General features: G+C 39.9%; 1 protein-coding gene across 1 annotated transcript in view; it reads left to right on the forward strand.

Moving 5' to 3' along the window:
- The window catches only part of LOC111145809 (neuronal tyrosine-phosphorylated phosphoinositide-3-kinase adaptor 2), a 214,021-nt gene that overhangs the window by 134,119 nt on the left and 62,163 nt on the right, over window positions 1–17,739 (forward strand). The window contains exon 3 of the mRNA XM_022501057.1: window positions 10,648–11,751. Within this exon, the coding sequence (XP_022356765.1) occupies window positions 10,648–11,751 (1,104 nt within the window). The remainder of the gene's footprint in view (window positions 1–10,647; window positions 11,752–17,739) is intronic.

Genomic DNA, 17,739 nt, shown 5'->3' on the forward strand with positions numbered 1-17,739 from the left:
CTGACCTTTCCTTCATATAAGTCAATGGAAAAAGGACCGTTTTCATCCCTCAGCTAATTTTTATGTTCTTATTTTTTGGCAGGTGAAATAAATATTCCTCCTTTGATCCTTCTCTTCTCTAAATTTTTAGTCTTTTGCCCTTGTTAACTATTCTTCCCATGCCTCATCCTCTTCCTCCCTCTTAATTCAAATAATCCCTAAGGAAATGACAAAGCTTAAAGTTGTTCATGGCTCTTTAGAACCACTGGAAAATATCCAAAATTCTGGATGCTGACTCTAAAAATGTCAAAAAAGGTCTATTGTTCACTGAACAGTGATGAGATATCTACCAAGAACCTCTGATGTTCTACTCACTTTACACAGACGATTTAGCAAAGATCAAGACAGATGGGGAACCACTGTTCTCCTGGAGATTATACTCAAGTGGGAAAGAGGAAAATATATACACAATCACTTGGAAACTTACATAAGCCAATTGAGAAATAAACAAGAGAAATATCCAATGTGGCTGTGTTGATTGAGTGGTTATGGAAGACTTTTCTGAAGAAGGGACTTTTTGCTGAGATCTGAATGCCATGAAGAAGCCAGACAAGTATAGTTTAGGGGTGTCCAAAAAAGACCAGAGCTAAACCCTAGTTAAAGTGGCAAAAAAAATTTTATTTAAGATTATTACAGTAAGGGAAAAGAGACCTCAGTCTCAGAAGTTTCACTTCCTTCCAACACACTCTGGGCAAGTGGGAGTTTATAGCCAAAGAGCAGGGTGGGTGTTGATGGGTGGAAAATCACAAGAGGAAACATCAGGGGTAAGGGGGGTTTCTGGCTGAACTGACCTAATAAGATTCTTGCTGAAGACAGGCTGGGGTGATCAGACATCACCTGAGGGATGGCAGAGAATGAAGAACCCAATCAGATCTCTAGAGTAATTAGATATCGAGGGTGGAAGGTTAGCATTAAACCAACTTTAGCAGGGTTATATAAACTTGAATTTTACAAAGAAGTGCACGATAGGCTGAGAGAAAGGTTCAGGAGGGTGACTACTATTTGGTCATGTGAAAATTTTTGTCAGTTATGAAACCTAGTCATTAAGTATGCTGTCCAACTGGGATAATCCCTGCAGGATAGTCCCTCTCCCAGATGGATACATTGCCTCCAGTTCTTTTCTTTATTTTGTCTAGACTTGTATAAAGTATGGAGTGTCAGGTGGAATCTTAGAGGCTGTGGTAGTCTACCAAGTGAGTGCCTATAGCCATGCACCATATCTGTTCTTTACAAGTGGAAGTGTATCCCATGCCTGGAGCAGGGGAACAATGATTGAGGAAAAAAAGATACTGCCCCAGGCATGGAATATCAAACTAGGCAATTGGGTTGAACATTGTGAACAGAGAGTTGTGGCTCCTTGGAAATGCTGGCTACCTGTCGGGACAGATTCCCATGAAATGGTGTTGCTGTGGTGAACTTGCCCTGGTGAAGAACTGGCCTTCAAACTATAAGCTCAGAAACTCCATCATCAGATTCCTAAAATAATCAAGATGTCATAATAACCAAACTCAAGGGATACATGGGTATGTCTCAGTTGTTTGAGTTGCAATATAAAATACCATAGGCTGAGTAGCTTATAAACAATACAAATGTATTTTTCACAGCTTTGGAGGCTGGAAGTCCAAGATCAGGGGACCAGCATGGTCACATTCTGGTTGGGTTCCAGGTGTTCATATAGTGGATATGACTAGGGAGTTCTGTGTGATCTCTTTCATAAGAAAATCAATCCCATTTACAAAGGCTCCACAGTTATGAACTAATTAACCCCTAAGACCCCACTTTCTAACTCTGTAACACTGGGTGTTAAGATTCCAACACTTGGATTTGGAGGAGGTGGGGGGGGAGATGCAAATGTTCAGACCATAGCAATGTATGAAACCAGAGTGCCATCTTGCTTGTTTTTAATGAGAAACATATACATAATATTTTGGAAAACAAAATTATATTAAGAAGTTTCTTGATGAATCTGAAGTTAGAAAAAGAAGAACTCATGAGAATCATATATAGGGGCTTCAGGCTTTACGAGCCTGCCAGGTCCATACCCACAACAGAGATGTAATGGAGGACCGATACCTATGGCACTGTTGTGGGATGCCACCATGTTTTACTCTACGAGTCTCCTGGTCTGATATTTTCTATGGCTGGCAAGATCCCCTCTGGTTGCTCTTTCTTTGATATATTAATGCCTTCACTCTGACTTCAATCCAGTCTTTTTAACCAGAAAATGTGTAATCTCTTTTTATATAGCTTCTTTGAATCCTCCTGTGGTGATTTTATAATACTCAGAATACAATCTTACTTCCTGAATTTTTCTATTCTGAAAAGATGGTTTCTGCTTCCTCAGGGTGCACACTGTACCCTAGTTCTATGAAAATAACAATAGCATTTTCTATGAGATATCTACACAAACAGGAAATTAATTTTGGTATTTCTTTCAGTTATCTATTGCTGTGCAATAAACCAACCCAGAATGTTGTGATTTAGAACAGCAACAGGGTATTACTTCTTCTTATTCTGTGAGTTGACTTGGCTTGTATGAGTGACTCTTCTGCCCTGTATGGCATTGGTTGGGGTCTCTCATTGGGCTGCATTCAGCTGGCAGTTAGGATGGGTTGGAAGGTCCATGAGGTTTCACTCACATGTCTGAACTAAATTCTCTGCATGGCCTCTTTAGATCACAAGGTTGAATTTCTTCATAGCATGCTGGTCTAAGAGTTCTTATATGGCAGTTGGCTTTTAAGATAGAAGAAGTGAAAGCTGTCAGTTCTCTCAAGTCCAAGATTCAGATTATGACTTCTGCCACAGTCTTATTGTCAAAATAAATCACAGGGCTGGCCCTCTGCCCTGATTTGAGGAGAGGTAGAGAGACACTTAACTATTTTTTTTTAAAGATTTTATTTATTTATTTGACAGAGATCACAAGTAGGCAGAGAGGCAGGCAGAGAGAGAGAGGGGAGAAGCAGGCTCCCTGCTGAGCAGATAGCCCGATGTGGGGCTCGATCCCAGGACCCTGGGATCATGACCCGAGCCGAAGGCAGAGGCTTTAACCCACTGAGCCACCCAGGCGCCCCGAGACACTTAACTATTGATATGTAGAAAGCACACAAGGTGGGAAGGGATTGAAGACAGCTGTCTTTGAAGACTGTCTGCCACAATTTGCCTTTCAGCTGTAATATTCCCAGTAGGCAAAATACTCTCACCCTCTTTCCCAAATGTTTTCTTGTGTTATAACATCAGCCTGAAATCTCAGATTTCATCATTTAAATCATGTCCATGTGTCATGAGGCTCTTAGAGTGCATTTCCTCATATGCAAAGGTCTTCAAGCTAAAAGTGCAATTTATCTGAGCTACAAAATCTGACATAGACTGGCCACCATCTGCTGGCAGAGCTCTGGATTGAACTTCACCCCCAGGGCCATTTTTAACCCTGAAAACCTTTTGTTGATCAAAGAAGACTTCATGGAGGTCCTGTGTGGAATGGTTTCCTTTCACCTTTGCTTGAGAATAGAACACTTCCTTCCATAGTGTCTTTCCTTCTCATGCAGCCCTCTACTGTACAAGGTTAAACAAGTCAGCTGACATATCCACATCCTTCCAGAACTCTGCTTAGTCAGGTCCACAAATTCATTAGGTACATTTTATATTGTCTACATTGCCACAGGAAATGGTCTTGTCAACTTGCCACCAATCTATAACATAGCTCTCCTTTTTTATGGCCTCTAATAGCAATTAGCTCACTGACTTTCCAGGCTCCCCATGGTCTCCTCACTGTCCTTCAGGCCTTTGCCACCACCCCAAGGCCAATGCACAAGCTTTAGATTTTTTGGTAAGGCAGCACCATTCCTCTGGTACCAGTTTCAGGTATATACACATGCATTGCAAACTATCCCTGAGTCGTAGTTGCTCATAATCCTGTGGGTCAGGAATTCAGTAGGGTACAGTGGGGATGGCTGATCCAAAGTGTCTGCTGTCTTACCCAAGGTGGTTCAAATAGCTAAAGGGGTCACCAGAACAGCTTGACTGGAGTCACATGGCCGGGGTTTCATTTTCATTACTGATTGATTTTCTTGGTTCTTTTCCCTTTGGATGGCTTGGGTTTCCTCCCTGTACAGTCATCTCAGAGTAGAATTCTTTCATGGTGCCCAGTTTCCTTTGGGAGAAAGTGAAAGCTGCCATATTCAAGAAGAGAAGACATGCTCTACCTTTCAAGGGCTGGAAAAGTCTGCACATACTGTAAGGGAAAGGATTGATGGAGCTCTTTCTGAAGACAATCAACCAGAGATTGTCTGCTTTAGGACTGTTCCAACATCCCTCATCATAACCTATTAAAGATATGTCAGTCTTAGGAAATCTCTGTATACTTACAAGTAAATATTCCTTCAAGAAATAACCTCTATTCTTATCACATGAAATGTACTCATATTTTCTCATCTGTTTTAATTCATTTCTTTCAAAATATTGGTTACAAATTCCAATTTTATTTTATAATTAGTTGTTGAGATGTTTAAAAAAAAACAAAATAAACAAAAACAAAAATTAAAATCCCTTATTATCTATGATGAAAGTGGATATAAACAATAATGTAGTTCAAAGTAATTTGCCCAAAGTTATGCAGCTTACCTGAAGCAAAGAAATAATTGGAATCATGTCTTCTAGCTTAAGCCAAGACTCAAAGTCCCATTCAACTTTAAAAGCATGCTGCTGAGCCAGTTCCATATCTTATATCCTTTGTTTCCATCCAAACTTTGATCTAAGTTGTCTGTCTTCCAGAACAATAACACAGGTCCTACAATTCCAAATCTGATCCTTTTTGCACACAATCATACTTTCTTGGTCCTACTATTAAACAGACCAAAGGCATTTGCAACCTGATCCCTTAACAGACACCTTAATTTAAAAAATAAAATAAAATCAACAGGAAGCAATTTTGTGGATGGAATTGCAAAGCTTGTGACTGTGAAAATAAAAATATCCCTCAAACTCTTGGAATTGTGAGTTGTGAAAGAGAGTTATTGTAAGCACAGTTCTGCCAAAAGTGGGAAATGTGTCTCTCACCTTTTAGAATCAGCTAGTTTTAGGATCACACAGTATGGACATTACTTCTCTTCACTGGACTCTTGTTTCCCAGTTCAATTACCTCTTTAACAGATCTCTATAACTACAGAACTTCAGAGTTATAGTGCCAACATTATAGCATGGGCTGATAAGACCTTATATATATATTTTTTTTCTTTTAGAAAGAGAGATCACAAGTAGGCAGAGAGGCAGGCAGAGAGAGAGAGGGAAGCAGACTCCCCGTTCAGCAGAGAGCCCGATGTGGGGCTCGACCCCAGGACCCCGAGATCATGACCTGAGCTGAAGGCAGAGGCCCAACCCACTGAGCCACCCAGGCGCCCCAAGACCTTATATTTTTATATCTTAAGTTTTCATTTCTGAGGAGACCTTTTATAATGGCACTCTGTGACATATACAAAATAATAAATTGCAGAACTTTTCTCCCCCTGTTGTTTTATTTTGTCTTGAAAGGTATAAAAGATTGAATTGAAATGATGAAATTTCATTTTTTTAAAGTAGTTGATGAGGAATTTATGTTTCTTCCTCAGTAAAGTACAGCGTTTGGGCTGGATAATTTCTCTCGTATTTTAAAAGATTTATTTATTACATATAGAGAGAGGGAGTGTGCACATTGTGGGGGAGGGCAAGGAGAGAGGGAGAGAGAGAAAAATCTTAAGAATCTTATGCAGGCTCCACACTCAGGTCCAAGCCTCACTTGGGGCTCGATTTCAAGACCCTGAGATCAAAACCTGAGCCAAAATCAAGAGGTGGATGCTTAACCAACTGAGCCACCTAGGTACCCCTAGGCTAGATAATTTCTAAGAGCCCTTCAGATTCTGAGATACTGTGGCCACAGAGACAGGGATATATTGACCTGTGCTGTGTCACATCTTTCCACTTCTTGGGTCAAGAATATCCACAAATACTAAAGCATGGTTTTACACTATACTTTTTTTAATAAGGAAAAATTATTTCAGAAGGATAGGTTGACAAAGGACATGGTGAATTTCCAAAATTAACTGTGAAAGACAGATCATCTGGGCATGACCTGAAAGCCATGCATAACCTTTGTGCTCAGATATTTCATTTCAAAAATGTCATTTTCTGCTTATTCAATGCTACTGTCATTATACTATTTTAAGCATTAAAATTTGTGTTCTGGAGCTGAACAGGAATTATTGCTTCTATCTTTGAGCTTATTAGAAATAACTTAAAATTCATTCAGGGGCAATAAAAAATCACCTTTTTTATTATAGTTGAATTTGGTTTAATATTGAAATTTGCAAGCAATTTTCTTTGTCTTTTATTAGCAGTATTTCAGTCTCTCTATATATAGATCAAGACTGTTTTTAAGTATTCTCTAAAGAAATGACTGTTTAAACATGACTTTTTTCTTTAATTTTTAATTCCCTAGAGTGAGGTAAGAGTAGAATAAATTATGTGACAATGTTGTTTAAAATTTCAGGCACTGCCTTATATGAATAAGCTTTAAAAAAAAAGCATACATGACAGTTGAAACAAATTTTTATTGCTCAATGAATTATTTACCCAATTGCAATTGGGGATATGGAGTGGGAAGCAGATATTATCTGGAAAAAAAGTCTCCTGATATGAAAGAATGAATCTGTTTATTCATCCCAATCATCTATAATTTACTTAACTCTTTAGTATCTAAATAATCCTCAGTGCTCTCATTTCAAATTTGGATCAATACAAAGGAAGAGGACCAGGAAACCAAATGTGCTTTTATTATACGAATCTGCCTGAATTGGGTTCTTTTCATCACACGGGGAAAGGGAGAGTGGGTAAGCTTGCACAGAGGATGAAGCAGGCCTTGGGCAAGGCTGGCTGGGGAACTGCTTCAGGTGGGGGGCAGCAGAACAAAGTGGAAGAGGGAGTCAGCATGCCAAAGCAAACAACGTCAACAGCAACAACAAAAAGCATCCAGAAAATGGGTCAGAATAAAAAACACAAATCAGAGATTAGAGAGTTGACCAAGAACAACCAGAATTACAGGCTATTGGGTGGACAGGTGTCTCTGGGTGGGTACTTGGGAGGAGTATTTCTATGTTTAGATGTCATTGCTCTTTGTGACATGGTTCCAGGGGATACGGAGATATAGGGCAGGGGCAGGTGAAACTTAAATTGAAAAGACTGGGAAGGGGCACCTGGGTGGCTCAGTGGGTTAAAGCCTCTGCGTTCGGCTCAGGTCATGATCCCAGGGTCCTCTGCTCAGCGGGGGGCCTGCCTCCCCCTCTCTCTCTGCCTGCCTCTCTGCCTACTTGTGATCTCTGTCAAATAAATAAATACAATCTTAAAAAAAAAAAGAAAGAAAGAAAGAAAAGACTGGGAAAGAGCTGTAGTAATTTTTAAAATAACAAAGCTATCTCAAGTATTTGAATGCCAGAGGATGGAATTAAAGTAGGCGCTTATCATTCAGCTATACAGTGTCTTTATGCAGGGCTCAATATATACACTGTTATCTAAGTCAGTTTGGGCTACCATAATAAAATATCATAGATCAGGTGGCTCAAACAACAGACATTTATTTCTTCTCAGTCCTTGAGGCCGGAAGTCCAAGATCAAAGTGTTAGCATAGTTGGTTTCTGCATAGTTGATTTCTGGTGAGAACTCTCTTCCTGGCTTGTAGATGTCTGCCTTCTCACTGGATCAGCACATGATGGTCCTAATCCCACCCACTATGAGGACCCAACCCTCAAGACCTCATCCAAACCTAATTATCTCCCAAAGGCTCCATCTCCAAATACCATCACATTGTTGGTTAGTGCTTCACATATCAATGTGGGAGAAATGCAGTTCCATCCAGGGCGATGGTGAATTTTGATTATGTAAGAGTCACCATTAAAGTCACATATTATATTTTCTTCCCTTTGTCAGACACTAACTGTGCTTGGTTTGGCATTGAAGTTGTCTTGACAGTACAAATGGATTATCTATATTCCTTCCTTATAAATATTTGCTCTACTTAATTCTGTGTTATGGTCTAGAATAGAAACTTCTTTCTTCAAACATTTCATAGATATGAAGTACCTTTATTATTATTATTATTTGTTCCTTTTGGCAAAGAGAATGAGTGTCATTTGTTCACATTTTGAGTGCAACCCAAGCATTGGTCTTGTCTATTCCAAAGAGCACCTTCTAATCTATGTGGGAAGAGGGACACTGGTATCATGTCACAACCAGCTCTACCACTGACCCCTCACTCTCCTGGAATCCTGGGTAATGGTCTTCATTCAGCGTAGTGCCCCTACCTAGGCATGGGCTCAGATGCATGAATTCTGCCTGTCTTGTTATTTTTTTCCATACAACTACCCAAGTCTAGGTGGGGACATTGGACTTCAGTGAAGGGTCAAAAAAAACAGAAGTGCACCATAATTTAGAAAGGATAAAAATGCTAATCTTATCCTAGCTATGACCACTCCCATATAATGAAGTTATTATCTCATGGACACACTAATTCCTAGCTTTAGATTAACCCTCCATTCACAGAGCACCTCATTATTCAGACTTCTCTCTTCTAAGGATTTCCCCTAAATCCACACCATTCAGTCTCTAGAATTCAATAATCAGTGGCAAACATTTTCCCAGCATGTGAGTTACTTAGCCTAGAATGAGACCCTAAGGTGGAAGATAGCAGGAAACAAGCTTTAGAAGAATAGTCTGGATAGGCTTTTGTTCTTCTGGGTCCCCACTCGATGTACCCCCAGTACTAGGTCAACTTCAGTCAGTGATGTATAATTTTACTTTATACATCAGGCTCAGATTTTTGTATATAATCTGATGAGTTATTTAATTCATGAAAATTAACATACACAGTAGATTTTAAAGCCAGTAAAATTTAAGACCAGTGGGAGATACAGAGAGGAGTTATTGGTCACTTTGCATCTCTCCTAAAGAATTGTCTAGGTAATTTTTGTCCTGTTATGTCTTTAGGCTTTTCATTTTTGGCACTCAAAGACTCCACTGCTATAACCCCCTGGAAAGCAACATCTAGTTTTTTCTTGATATGAATTAAAGGAAAAGTCTAGATACATTAAGAAACTTCCCTTGAAAAAAAATATTTGATTGTAGTGAGTAAAAACATCATCATGGGCACAATAGGACAGAATATTTGAAAGCAGGAATGGCCTAGAAAAGTGACATAGCCCCTTCTCTAGAATATTTGATGGGTCTCCGTTCAGTGAAAGGAGTGATTGATGTGTAGAGCAGCAGACTGACCAATCTCTAAGCACTTGCTTCTCCTTTATTAAATTTTAGAAAAGCTCCTGGGTCATAGTATGCTATTTAAACAAAACAAAAATGATTTCAGGTGTTTCCTGATTTGTGTCTTGAGATCCCACCTTCCCTTCAGGCTGCAAATTATAGAGAAGCCTGTTATTTTCTCGATAATTTTATACCAATAAGCTATACTGTCACCTTATATCATATGCTACCATTTACCACAAGTAACTGTGTTCTGCCACACTGCATAATAATGATAATCGTTGTAATCATATATCAACACAATGAGATAATGAGATAATAACAAGATGTCAGTACCTTCCCTGCATGCTAAATAATTGATTTCAGTTACAGACATGTTGCCAGCCTATTCTACCTTACCGTACAGTATCAGGGTTTATTTTTCATTACTAGGGGTGTTTCCTTCCAGCAAGGTGTTGAGCACACTGGTACATATATCTGTTGTGAGTTTCCAAAAGATATTCTTGAAGCTTATACAACATTCTCTGGATTATTTATTTACTTATTTTTTTTTTTTTTTGGTAAGACGCTTGAGGGGGTTCTGTCATGTCAGTGCCACATACCTAATAAATTCATTCCAAGATAGCATTTGTGATATCATAAGAGATCTCATGAACAAAAACAGACAAATACACCATAATCAACACTACCTGGAGATTTAGAGATTAACTTGTCTAGCCTCATAAGATTTTCACATCAATTTTCCCTGAAGTATCAGACCCATCGGTATAGAAGCTATTTATCTGAACCAAGGCAGAGATTAAGCTTAGCAGGCTGGGACATTTTTATCCTAAATGAAAGCAAGATGTGATCATGTGCAATAGCCACATCATTAAAAGGGTTCAAATCCCATGGTATTTTTGTAACCATTTGTGCTAAGAGAAACTTGATTCCCCTCACCCCCTTGCTCACATAATTCTTGGAGGTTAATCTTTAGGAAATTTATGGTTGTTTTTATGGAACATGTTTCATCTGAAGGCTTCTATTTAGAAATTCTAAGGCAGAGAGACGAATAGCCCCAGTTAATGCATTTTTCAGTGTCAGATTAGTGATATTAGCTTGAAGATAAATACTACCATTGTTCTGTCATCAGGTTTTCCTACATATGGAAAGTGTTTGACTTGTTTGATTTTTAATCTTAGCCTCAAACTAGAAACGAAGCAGATTACCACCGCCCCCAAGCCTCCACCAAAAGTCCATAGCAGTAAACCCAAGTGCAAGTCCTGTTTGAAGGCTTTCCTATTGTACTCATCTATTTTACTTTTCTGTTCTTCTCTTTTCTTTTTGTAGTGTCAGCCAAACCCAGACCCCACAGTGATGAATATTCAAAGAAGATCCCTCCTCCCAAACCCAAACGGAACCCGAATACTCAGCTGAGTACATCTTTCGATGAAACGTACATCAAGAAGCACGCGCCTCGGAGGACGTCGCTCCCTCGGGACCCCTCTCTGTCCCAGGTCAGCAGCCCGGCGGGGGACCCCGAGGAAGAGGAGCCCGTGTACATCGAGATGGTGGGCAACATTCTCAGAGACTTCAGGAAGGAGGATGATGACCAGAGCGAGGCCGTCTACGAAGAGATGAAATACCCCATCTTTGACGACTTGGGCCAAGATTCGAAATGTGACCTTGACCATCACAGTTGCTCTTCGCAGTGTGCTACTCCCACGGTGCCTGACTCGGACTTCGCCAAGCCCTCAGTGCCATGTACTCCAAAGGGTTTGCTTTGTGACATCCCCCCGCCCTTCCCCAACCTGCTTTCTCACCGACCCCCGCTGCTGGTGTTCCCTCCCGCTCCCGTGCAGTGCTCCCCTAATTCCGATGAGTCTCCGCTTACCCCCCTGGAGGTCACCAAACTGCCGGTGTTGGAAAACGTGTCTTACATGAAGCAGCAGGCTGGGGCATCTCCGTCCTCCCTGCCCTCTCACGCCTCCGGCCACCCCAAGCTGGACAAAGATCAGGCCGCAGCTCTGGGCCCGGGCCCCGCCGCCGCTGCCGCCTCCACGCTGTCCTCGTCCCCGCCCCCGCCATCCACCCTGTACCGCACCCAGTCCCCCCACGGCTACCCGAAGAGCCACTCGGCCTCCCCGTCGCCGGTCAGCATGGGGAGGTCCTTGACCCCACTCAGCCTCAAGCGACCCCCGCCCTACGACGCCGTGCATTCGGGCAGCCTCTCCAGGAGCTCTCCATCAGTGCCTCATTCGACCGGCAGGCCGGTGTCGCAGGATGGGGCCAAGATGGTCAATGCCTCGGTGAACACCTACGGCCCAGCTCCGGGCGCCTCCCGGTCCAGGACCCCTACAAGTCCCTTGGAAGAACTAACCAGCCTCTTTACCTCTGGACGAAGCCTGCTGAGGAAGTCGTCCAGCGGCCGCCGTTCTAAGGACCCCGCAGAGAGTAAGTGTACAGAGTCTATGGGAGCCAGGTTTCCGACTTAAAAATAAAGCGAAGCCAGGGGTGTGCAGATGAAGTGCGGAGTGCAGGGCCTTCAGTTCTTTGAGTTGAAATATCAAAGTGGGTTATTTCGCTTTGCCATGCTGAAGGATAGTGCATTCTGAAAGAACTCAAAGTGACAATTGGCCTAGTGTAACACATGCTATTGAGAGGAAGAATGACTCTTTAAACACTAAAGTATAGAATCTGAATTGTTACAGGGGCTCTAGAAAGTCTAACAAAGTAAACACATCACTATGGAATTTTTAGGTAAATAACTTGATTTTTGAAACAATGTGTCTATTTAAACATAATGATAAATGTTAATATTTATCTTTATTTTATATTAAAAATCCACTTAAGCCAATCTCTATTACAAAGCTTTTGCTGGAAAAACAGAAATTTGGATAGAATTTAGTATTTTTTTTTAACATGGTGAATGATTCTCCCTGCATACTTCGTGGGGTTATTATGTTCTTACATTTACCTTAAACTAGAAAAGCCTTCTTGCTTCTCTTTTAACACCTTTGGTAATTAGTATCTTACTCCCATGGTACTCTTCCTAGGTCCACTCATACATAAATTACAGAAAAATCAGTAAGTGATAAACAGGTGGTACAGGTTATATTTACCATTGAACTTCAAAGAGCAGGAAATGTCTCTATCTGAATGACTAAACCATCTTGTGAACCCCAAATCACTCTGTACATATACAAGTCAAAGTCAAGTCAAACAGATCCTTGTTTTCTCAGTGTCCATTGTATTAAAATACACTGCTTTCCCTTACTTAAAAATGCCTTAGGCACCTAAACTAGTAATTAACCATTTTTCATCTCAGATTATCCCAACACAGGATTTTACTTATCCACTTACCCAATCACACTGAGTTCCTTCTTTAAAGGGGGAAAAAAAAATCAATATTTCTGATGATGAAGATGGTGATGGCACTTTTTTTCTTAAGATTTATTTATATATTTGATAGAGAGAGAAAGAGTGGGGGGAGGGGAAGAGGGATAGAATCATTCAAGCAGACTCCCCACAGACCGTGGAGCCCAGGAGGGGTTCAGTTTCTGGACCCTGATCATGACCTGAGCCAAAACCAAGTCAGATGCTCAACCAACGGAGCCACCCAGGCACCCAGTGGTGCTGGTGCGTCTTAGATAATTAGTATTCATTCATGTTAGAAGCCACATATCCTGCCTTTTTGCTTGTTTGTGCACAGAGATTTATGAAAGTATTACTGCTTAAAAATTCCCCACTGAAACATTTCCTTTACCTGACTGAAAGACAAAAAATTCTAATCTATTAGACATGTCTGAAGTGAAGTACATGTGTATGTGCATACATTAAACTATTTTTTGACTTGAAATAAAACTTAGGAACAATATACTTCTAAAATAGTGGTTCTCAGCCAGGGCATTTTGGCCCCTAGGGAGTTCTGGCAATGTCTGGACACATTGTTGGTTACCACAATTGGAGGTACTATTGATATCAACTTGGTACAAGCCAGAAGTACTCCTTAAAAGCTGACAAAAAGGGACGCTTGGGTGTTTCATTCTGTTAAGCATCTACCTTTGGCTCAGGTCATGATCCTGGGTCGTGGGATTGAGCCCCTCGTGGGGGTCCTTGCTCAGCAAGGAGCCTGCTTGGAATCCCTCTGCCTGCTGCTTCCCCTGCCTGTGCTCTCTCTCTCTCCTTGACAAAAAAAAAAAAAAAAAGACAAATAAGATGATCTGGTCCACAATGTCCATACTGGCAAGTTCAGTAAACCTGACCTATTATTAAAGACTCAGGTTTCTTCTAGATGATTGATTTGGTTTAAGCACAGATCATTTAAGGTGTTTGGAGCAAATTGGAGAAACAAAAATGAAAGGATAAGATTTTCTTTCAAAATATGTAATGGTTAGTGTGAAATTAATGGGTGTTCGATGCTAGATTTGGTGAAATTATTGGAGTTTCTCCCTACCTACCAGTTTCTTTGGAGGATTCTTAACAGCTCCAGCTGGCAGCTATACCAATTAGCTAGAAAAAGTATATGTAAAAGAAATGATTAACTAATGAAGTTATTTCAAGAAAAATCCATCTGTTAGAATTTGTCTATGTGCTATATGTCACAGACTTCTCCATTCGAGTCCAAAATGAGCTTTGTGTGCTTCTAAAACAAAGCTTATACATGGAAAAGTGATCCAGGCTCTTTATAGCTTTTAGAGATCTGAGGATTAAATTCCTTCCTATGTGCTCTTAACTATGTATCAACTCTTCAGAGAAAGGGCATGTCTTGAGTTACGTTAACTTCAATATTTTACTTCACATAAAGGGAAAGGAAGAAAAATGCAGATAGCACAAAAAATAATTTAGTGTTATTTACTTTTGACTCCAGAAGAAAATGCTTTAAAAAGAATCATAGTGGTGGGATGCCTGGGTGGCTCATTCAGTTAAGCATCTGTGTTCAGCTCAGGTTATGATCTCAGGATCCTGGGATCAAGCCCTGCATTAGGCTCTCTGTTCAGTGGGGAATCTGCTTATCTCTTTCCTTTTGCCCCACCGCTCCCCCCTGTTCATGCTCTCCCTTGCTCTCTCTGTCAAATAATTAAATAAAATCTTAAAAAAAAAATCATAGTGGCTCTTAGATCCTTTCTGTAATTCAGAAAGTAGATCCAACATTGTTGGTAATTGGAAGTTATCTTATAATCACTGGTACAGTACACTCAGTGATGCAACTCTCCCCTTTATTCTTGCCAGATAAGATTTATAGACACTGCTAATATCATAGGGACAGAATAAGTGATATGAAGTAATATAACATTCATGACTTCTAAATCTCAAATATCTTTTTTCCTGTCCTTTTCTTTTTTCTTTTCTTTTCCTTTCCTTTCCTTTCATTTCCTTTCTTTTCTTTTCTTTTCTCTTCTCTTCTTCTTCTTCTTCTTTTTTTTTACATTTCAGAAATAAAATTAAGGCTGGTATTTCTATTCTCCATACCCCCTGGCTTTACTGGAAGTGCCAATTTTGATAATTTTCTAATATTCAATTCAAAGCCAATGTAATATTTCTGTTTTAATTTTAAAATCAATGTCAAATTAAATATATACCTTAGGGGTGCCTGGGTGGCTCATTGGGTTAAGCCTCTGCCTTCGGCTCAGGTCATGATCTGAGGGTCCTGGGATCAAGCCCTGCATTGGGCTCTCTGCTCGGCAGGGAGCCTGCTTTGCCTCTCTCTCTGCCTACTTGTGATCTCTCTCTCTGTCAAATAAATAAATAAAATCTTTAAAAATAAATAAATAAATAAATAAATATATGCCTTCAACTCTTACTTTTATAATCTAAAAAGATACATTTAATTTTATTTCATATCTTAAAATCTTACAACAGTTGACAGAGATTGAACAATAGGAAAGAAATATAATAAGACAATTGTGGTAGACTATGAACCAGTTTCATTTCACTGCATGATTTTCTAAACATGGTCTTCACATTAAGTGTTCTAAGGAGTATTTTTTTCCTTGATTGATGGGACATTGTCATGTTGCTTAGCTAGAGATAAGGACACTTAATAGTCTCTCTCACTATAGTAAATTTTATTTGAATTGGTTATTATTTATATTTCTTAATTTTGTGCAGAGAGATAGTCTACAAGTCATGTAAGAAGTGATTCACTTGTATTTTATTGCTGTAAATTTTTGTCTACATGAGAAATAGTGAAGTACAAATATGTTTATGGTGAATTTGGAGTATTCACCATAATAGTATTTAAAATATTTTTCTCCTCAAATAAGAAATATTTTTTTAAATTTATTTATTCAACAGAGATGACAAGTAGGCAGAGAGGCAGGCAGAGAGAGGGGGAAACAGGCTCCCCACCAAGCAGAGAGCCTGATGTGGGGCTCGATCCCAGGACCCTGGGATCATGACGTGAGCTGAAGGCAGAGGCTTTAACCCACTGAGCCACCCAGGTGCCCCTAAGAAATATTTTTAAAAGAAAGGTTTTGCCTATATTTAATATAAATGTGTGAATATATGCTCCTATTAAAAAGTACAAGACACAATGAAGAATATAATTAAATACTATGATGTACCCAAGGGAGAGTATAGGATAGAAAAGAAATATGCGGAGAAATGTTAGCAGAAAATTTAAGGAAAAAATAGAAACATGAAACAGTAAAGGGACTAATTCAAAGACTAAGGCAACAAGGGATATACAAATAAAATGCACACACAGGGTGGGATCAGCACATAAGCCCTCATGGACGCCAGCATATGAAGCACCTGCAAAGGTCCACATAGAGCTAGCAGAAGGACATAGAGACACAGGGGTGTAAAGAAGGAACAAAGAAAAACAAAGATGTAGGCTCCCTCATCTGGTATTGTTATTAAAAGAATGGTGAGTCAGAATTGCTAAAGAGCTTCATTATACACATTAATATTCCACATTAATAGAGATGCCATTTCCTACTGTTACATCTCATCTTTCAGCCTCTTAAAAACGCTACCATTTAAGATGTTTAGACGTTGTGCTGTATTTTTACAATTATAAATGTAAATAGGTCCTATTGGTTTCATGAAACAAACTTAGGAAACAGATGTAACCTTTGCTTTTCCATTCATTTTCTTAAAAAACACACACACTCACACAGAAACAACAACCCAAAGGAAACATGCAAACAAACCCAAACAAACAAACAAACAAAAAAACAACAAAAATCAAACAAAAAACAAAAATCAACCAAAAAAAACTATCTCCATGCCCCTTCCATCACATACCCACAATGCCCCCCCACACACATACACCCTTTCCCCTTTTGTAAGTCATTTGAGATACAGTGATGCTAAAATATTGGGTACGGATGGTGAAGCAACTGATCCAACCTATTCTTACTAGTTTGTTTGTTTTTTTTTAATTTTACTTATTTATTTGACAGACAGAGATCATAAGTAGGCAGAGAGGCAGGCAGAGAGAGATAGAGGAGAAAGCAGGCTCCCTGCAGAGCAGAGAGCCCAATGTGGGGCTCGATCCCAGGACCCTGGGATCATGACCTGAGCCGAAGCCAGAGGCTTTAACCTACTGAGCCACCCAGGAGCCCCTATTCTTACTAGTTTAATTTAAAAAGGAATTTTCAATTTTTAAAAAATAATGATTTTGGAAGGAAATCTTATTTTTTTAAAGATTTTTTTTATTTGACAGACAGAGATCACAAGTAGACAGAGAGGCCCGTGGAGAGAGAGGAGGAAGCAGGCTCCCCACTGAGCAGAGAGCCCAATGCGGGGCTCGGTCCCACGACCCTGGGACCATGACCTGAGCCAAAGGCAGAGGCTTTAACCCACTGAGCCACCCATTCACCCCTGGAAGGAAATCTTTTAATGTATATTTCTGTATTTATATATTATCCCACTTTTAGGACAAAAGGAAGGGTATACTAACATAATGTAGCCATCTTTATGATTCAGGATCACTGTGATCATCATTGTGTGCCTACTATGTGTTAGTGCACCTAAAGTGTTTTTGGCACCTTGGTGACAGTCTGTTAAGTATTCGGCTCAAGTGTTCATCTCAGGGTCGTGAGATCGAGCCCCATGTTGGGCTTTGCACTCAGTGTGGAGTCTGCTTAAGATTCTCTCCCCTTCTCCCTCTGCCCCTTCTGTTCATGCACATACTCTTTCTTTCTCTCTCAAATGAATAAATCTTATAAAAAAAAAAGTGTCTAGCACGGTGACTAGAATAGGATACCCCTCAAACAGTGGTGACTGTCATTGTCCCTGGCCATTTGTAATAACAGTGACACAGTGTTGATAGCTTAATTATTATGATACTGGGATGTTGTCAGGGGCTCTTTGAGTTTGTAGCTCTGAGTAGCCCTCTACTGCTATATCATTTAAATTTATTTGAATTCTTGTGTCTGTTTCTTGTGGTTTTCCTGCCTCCTACCTCTTTCAGGTAGTTTGATTGATGCAGAT

The sequence above is a fragment of the Enhydra lutris genome, unplaced genomic scaffold, assembly GCF_002288905.1.
Source record: "Enhydra lutris kenyoni isolate GAN:26980312 unplaced genomic scaffold, ASM228890v2 scaffoldscaffold1, whole genome shotgun sequence".
Classification (NCBI taxonomy): domain Eukaryota; kingdom Metazoa; phylum Chordata; class Mammalia; order Carnivora; family Mustelidae; genus Enhydra; species Enhydra lutris.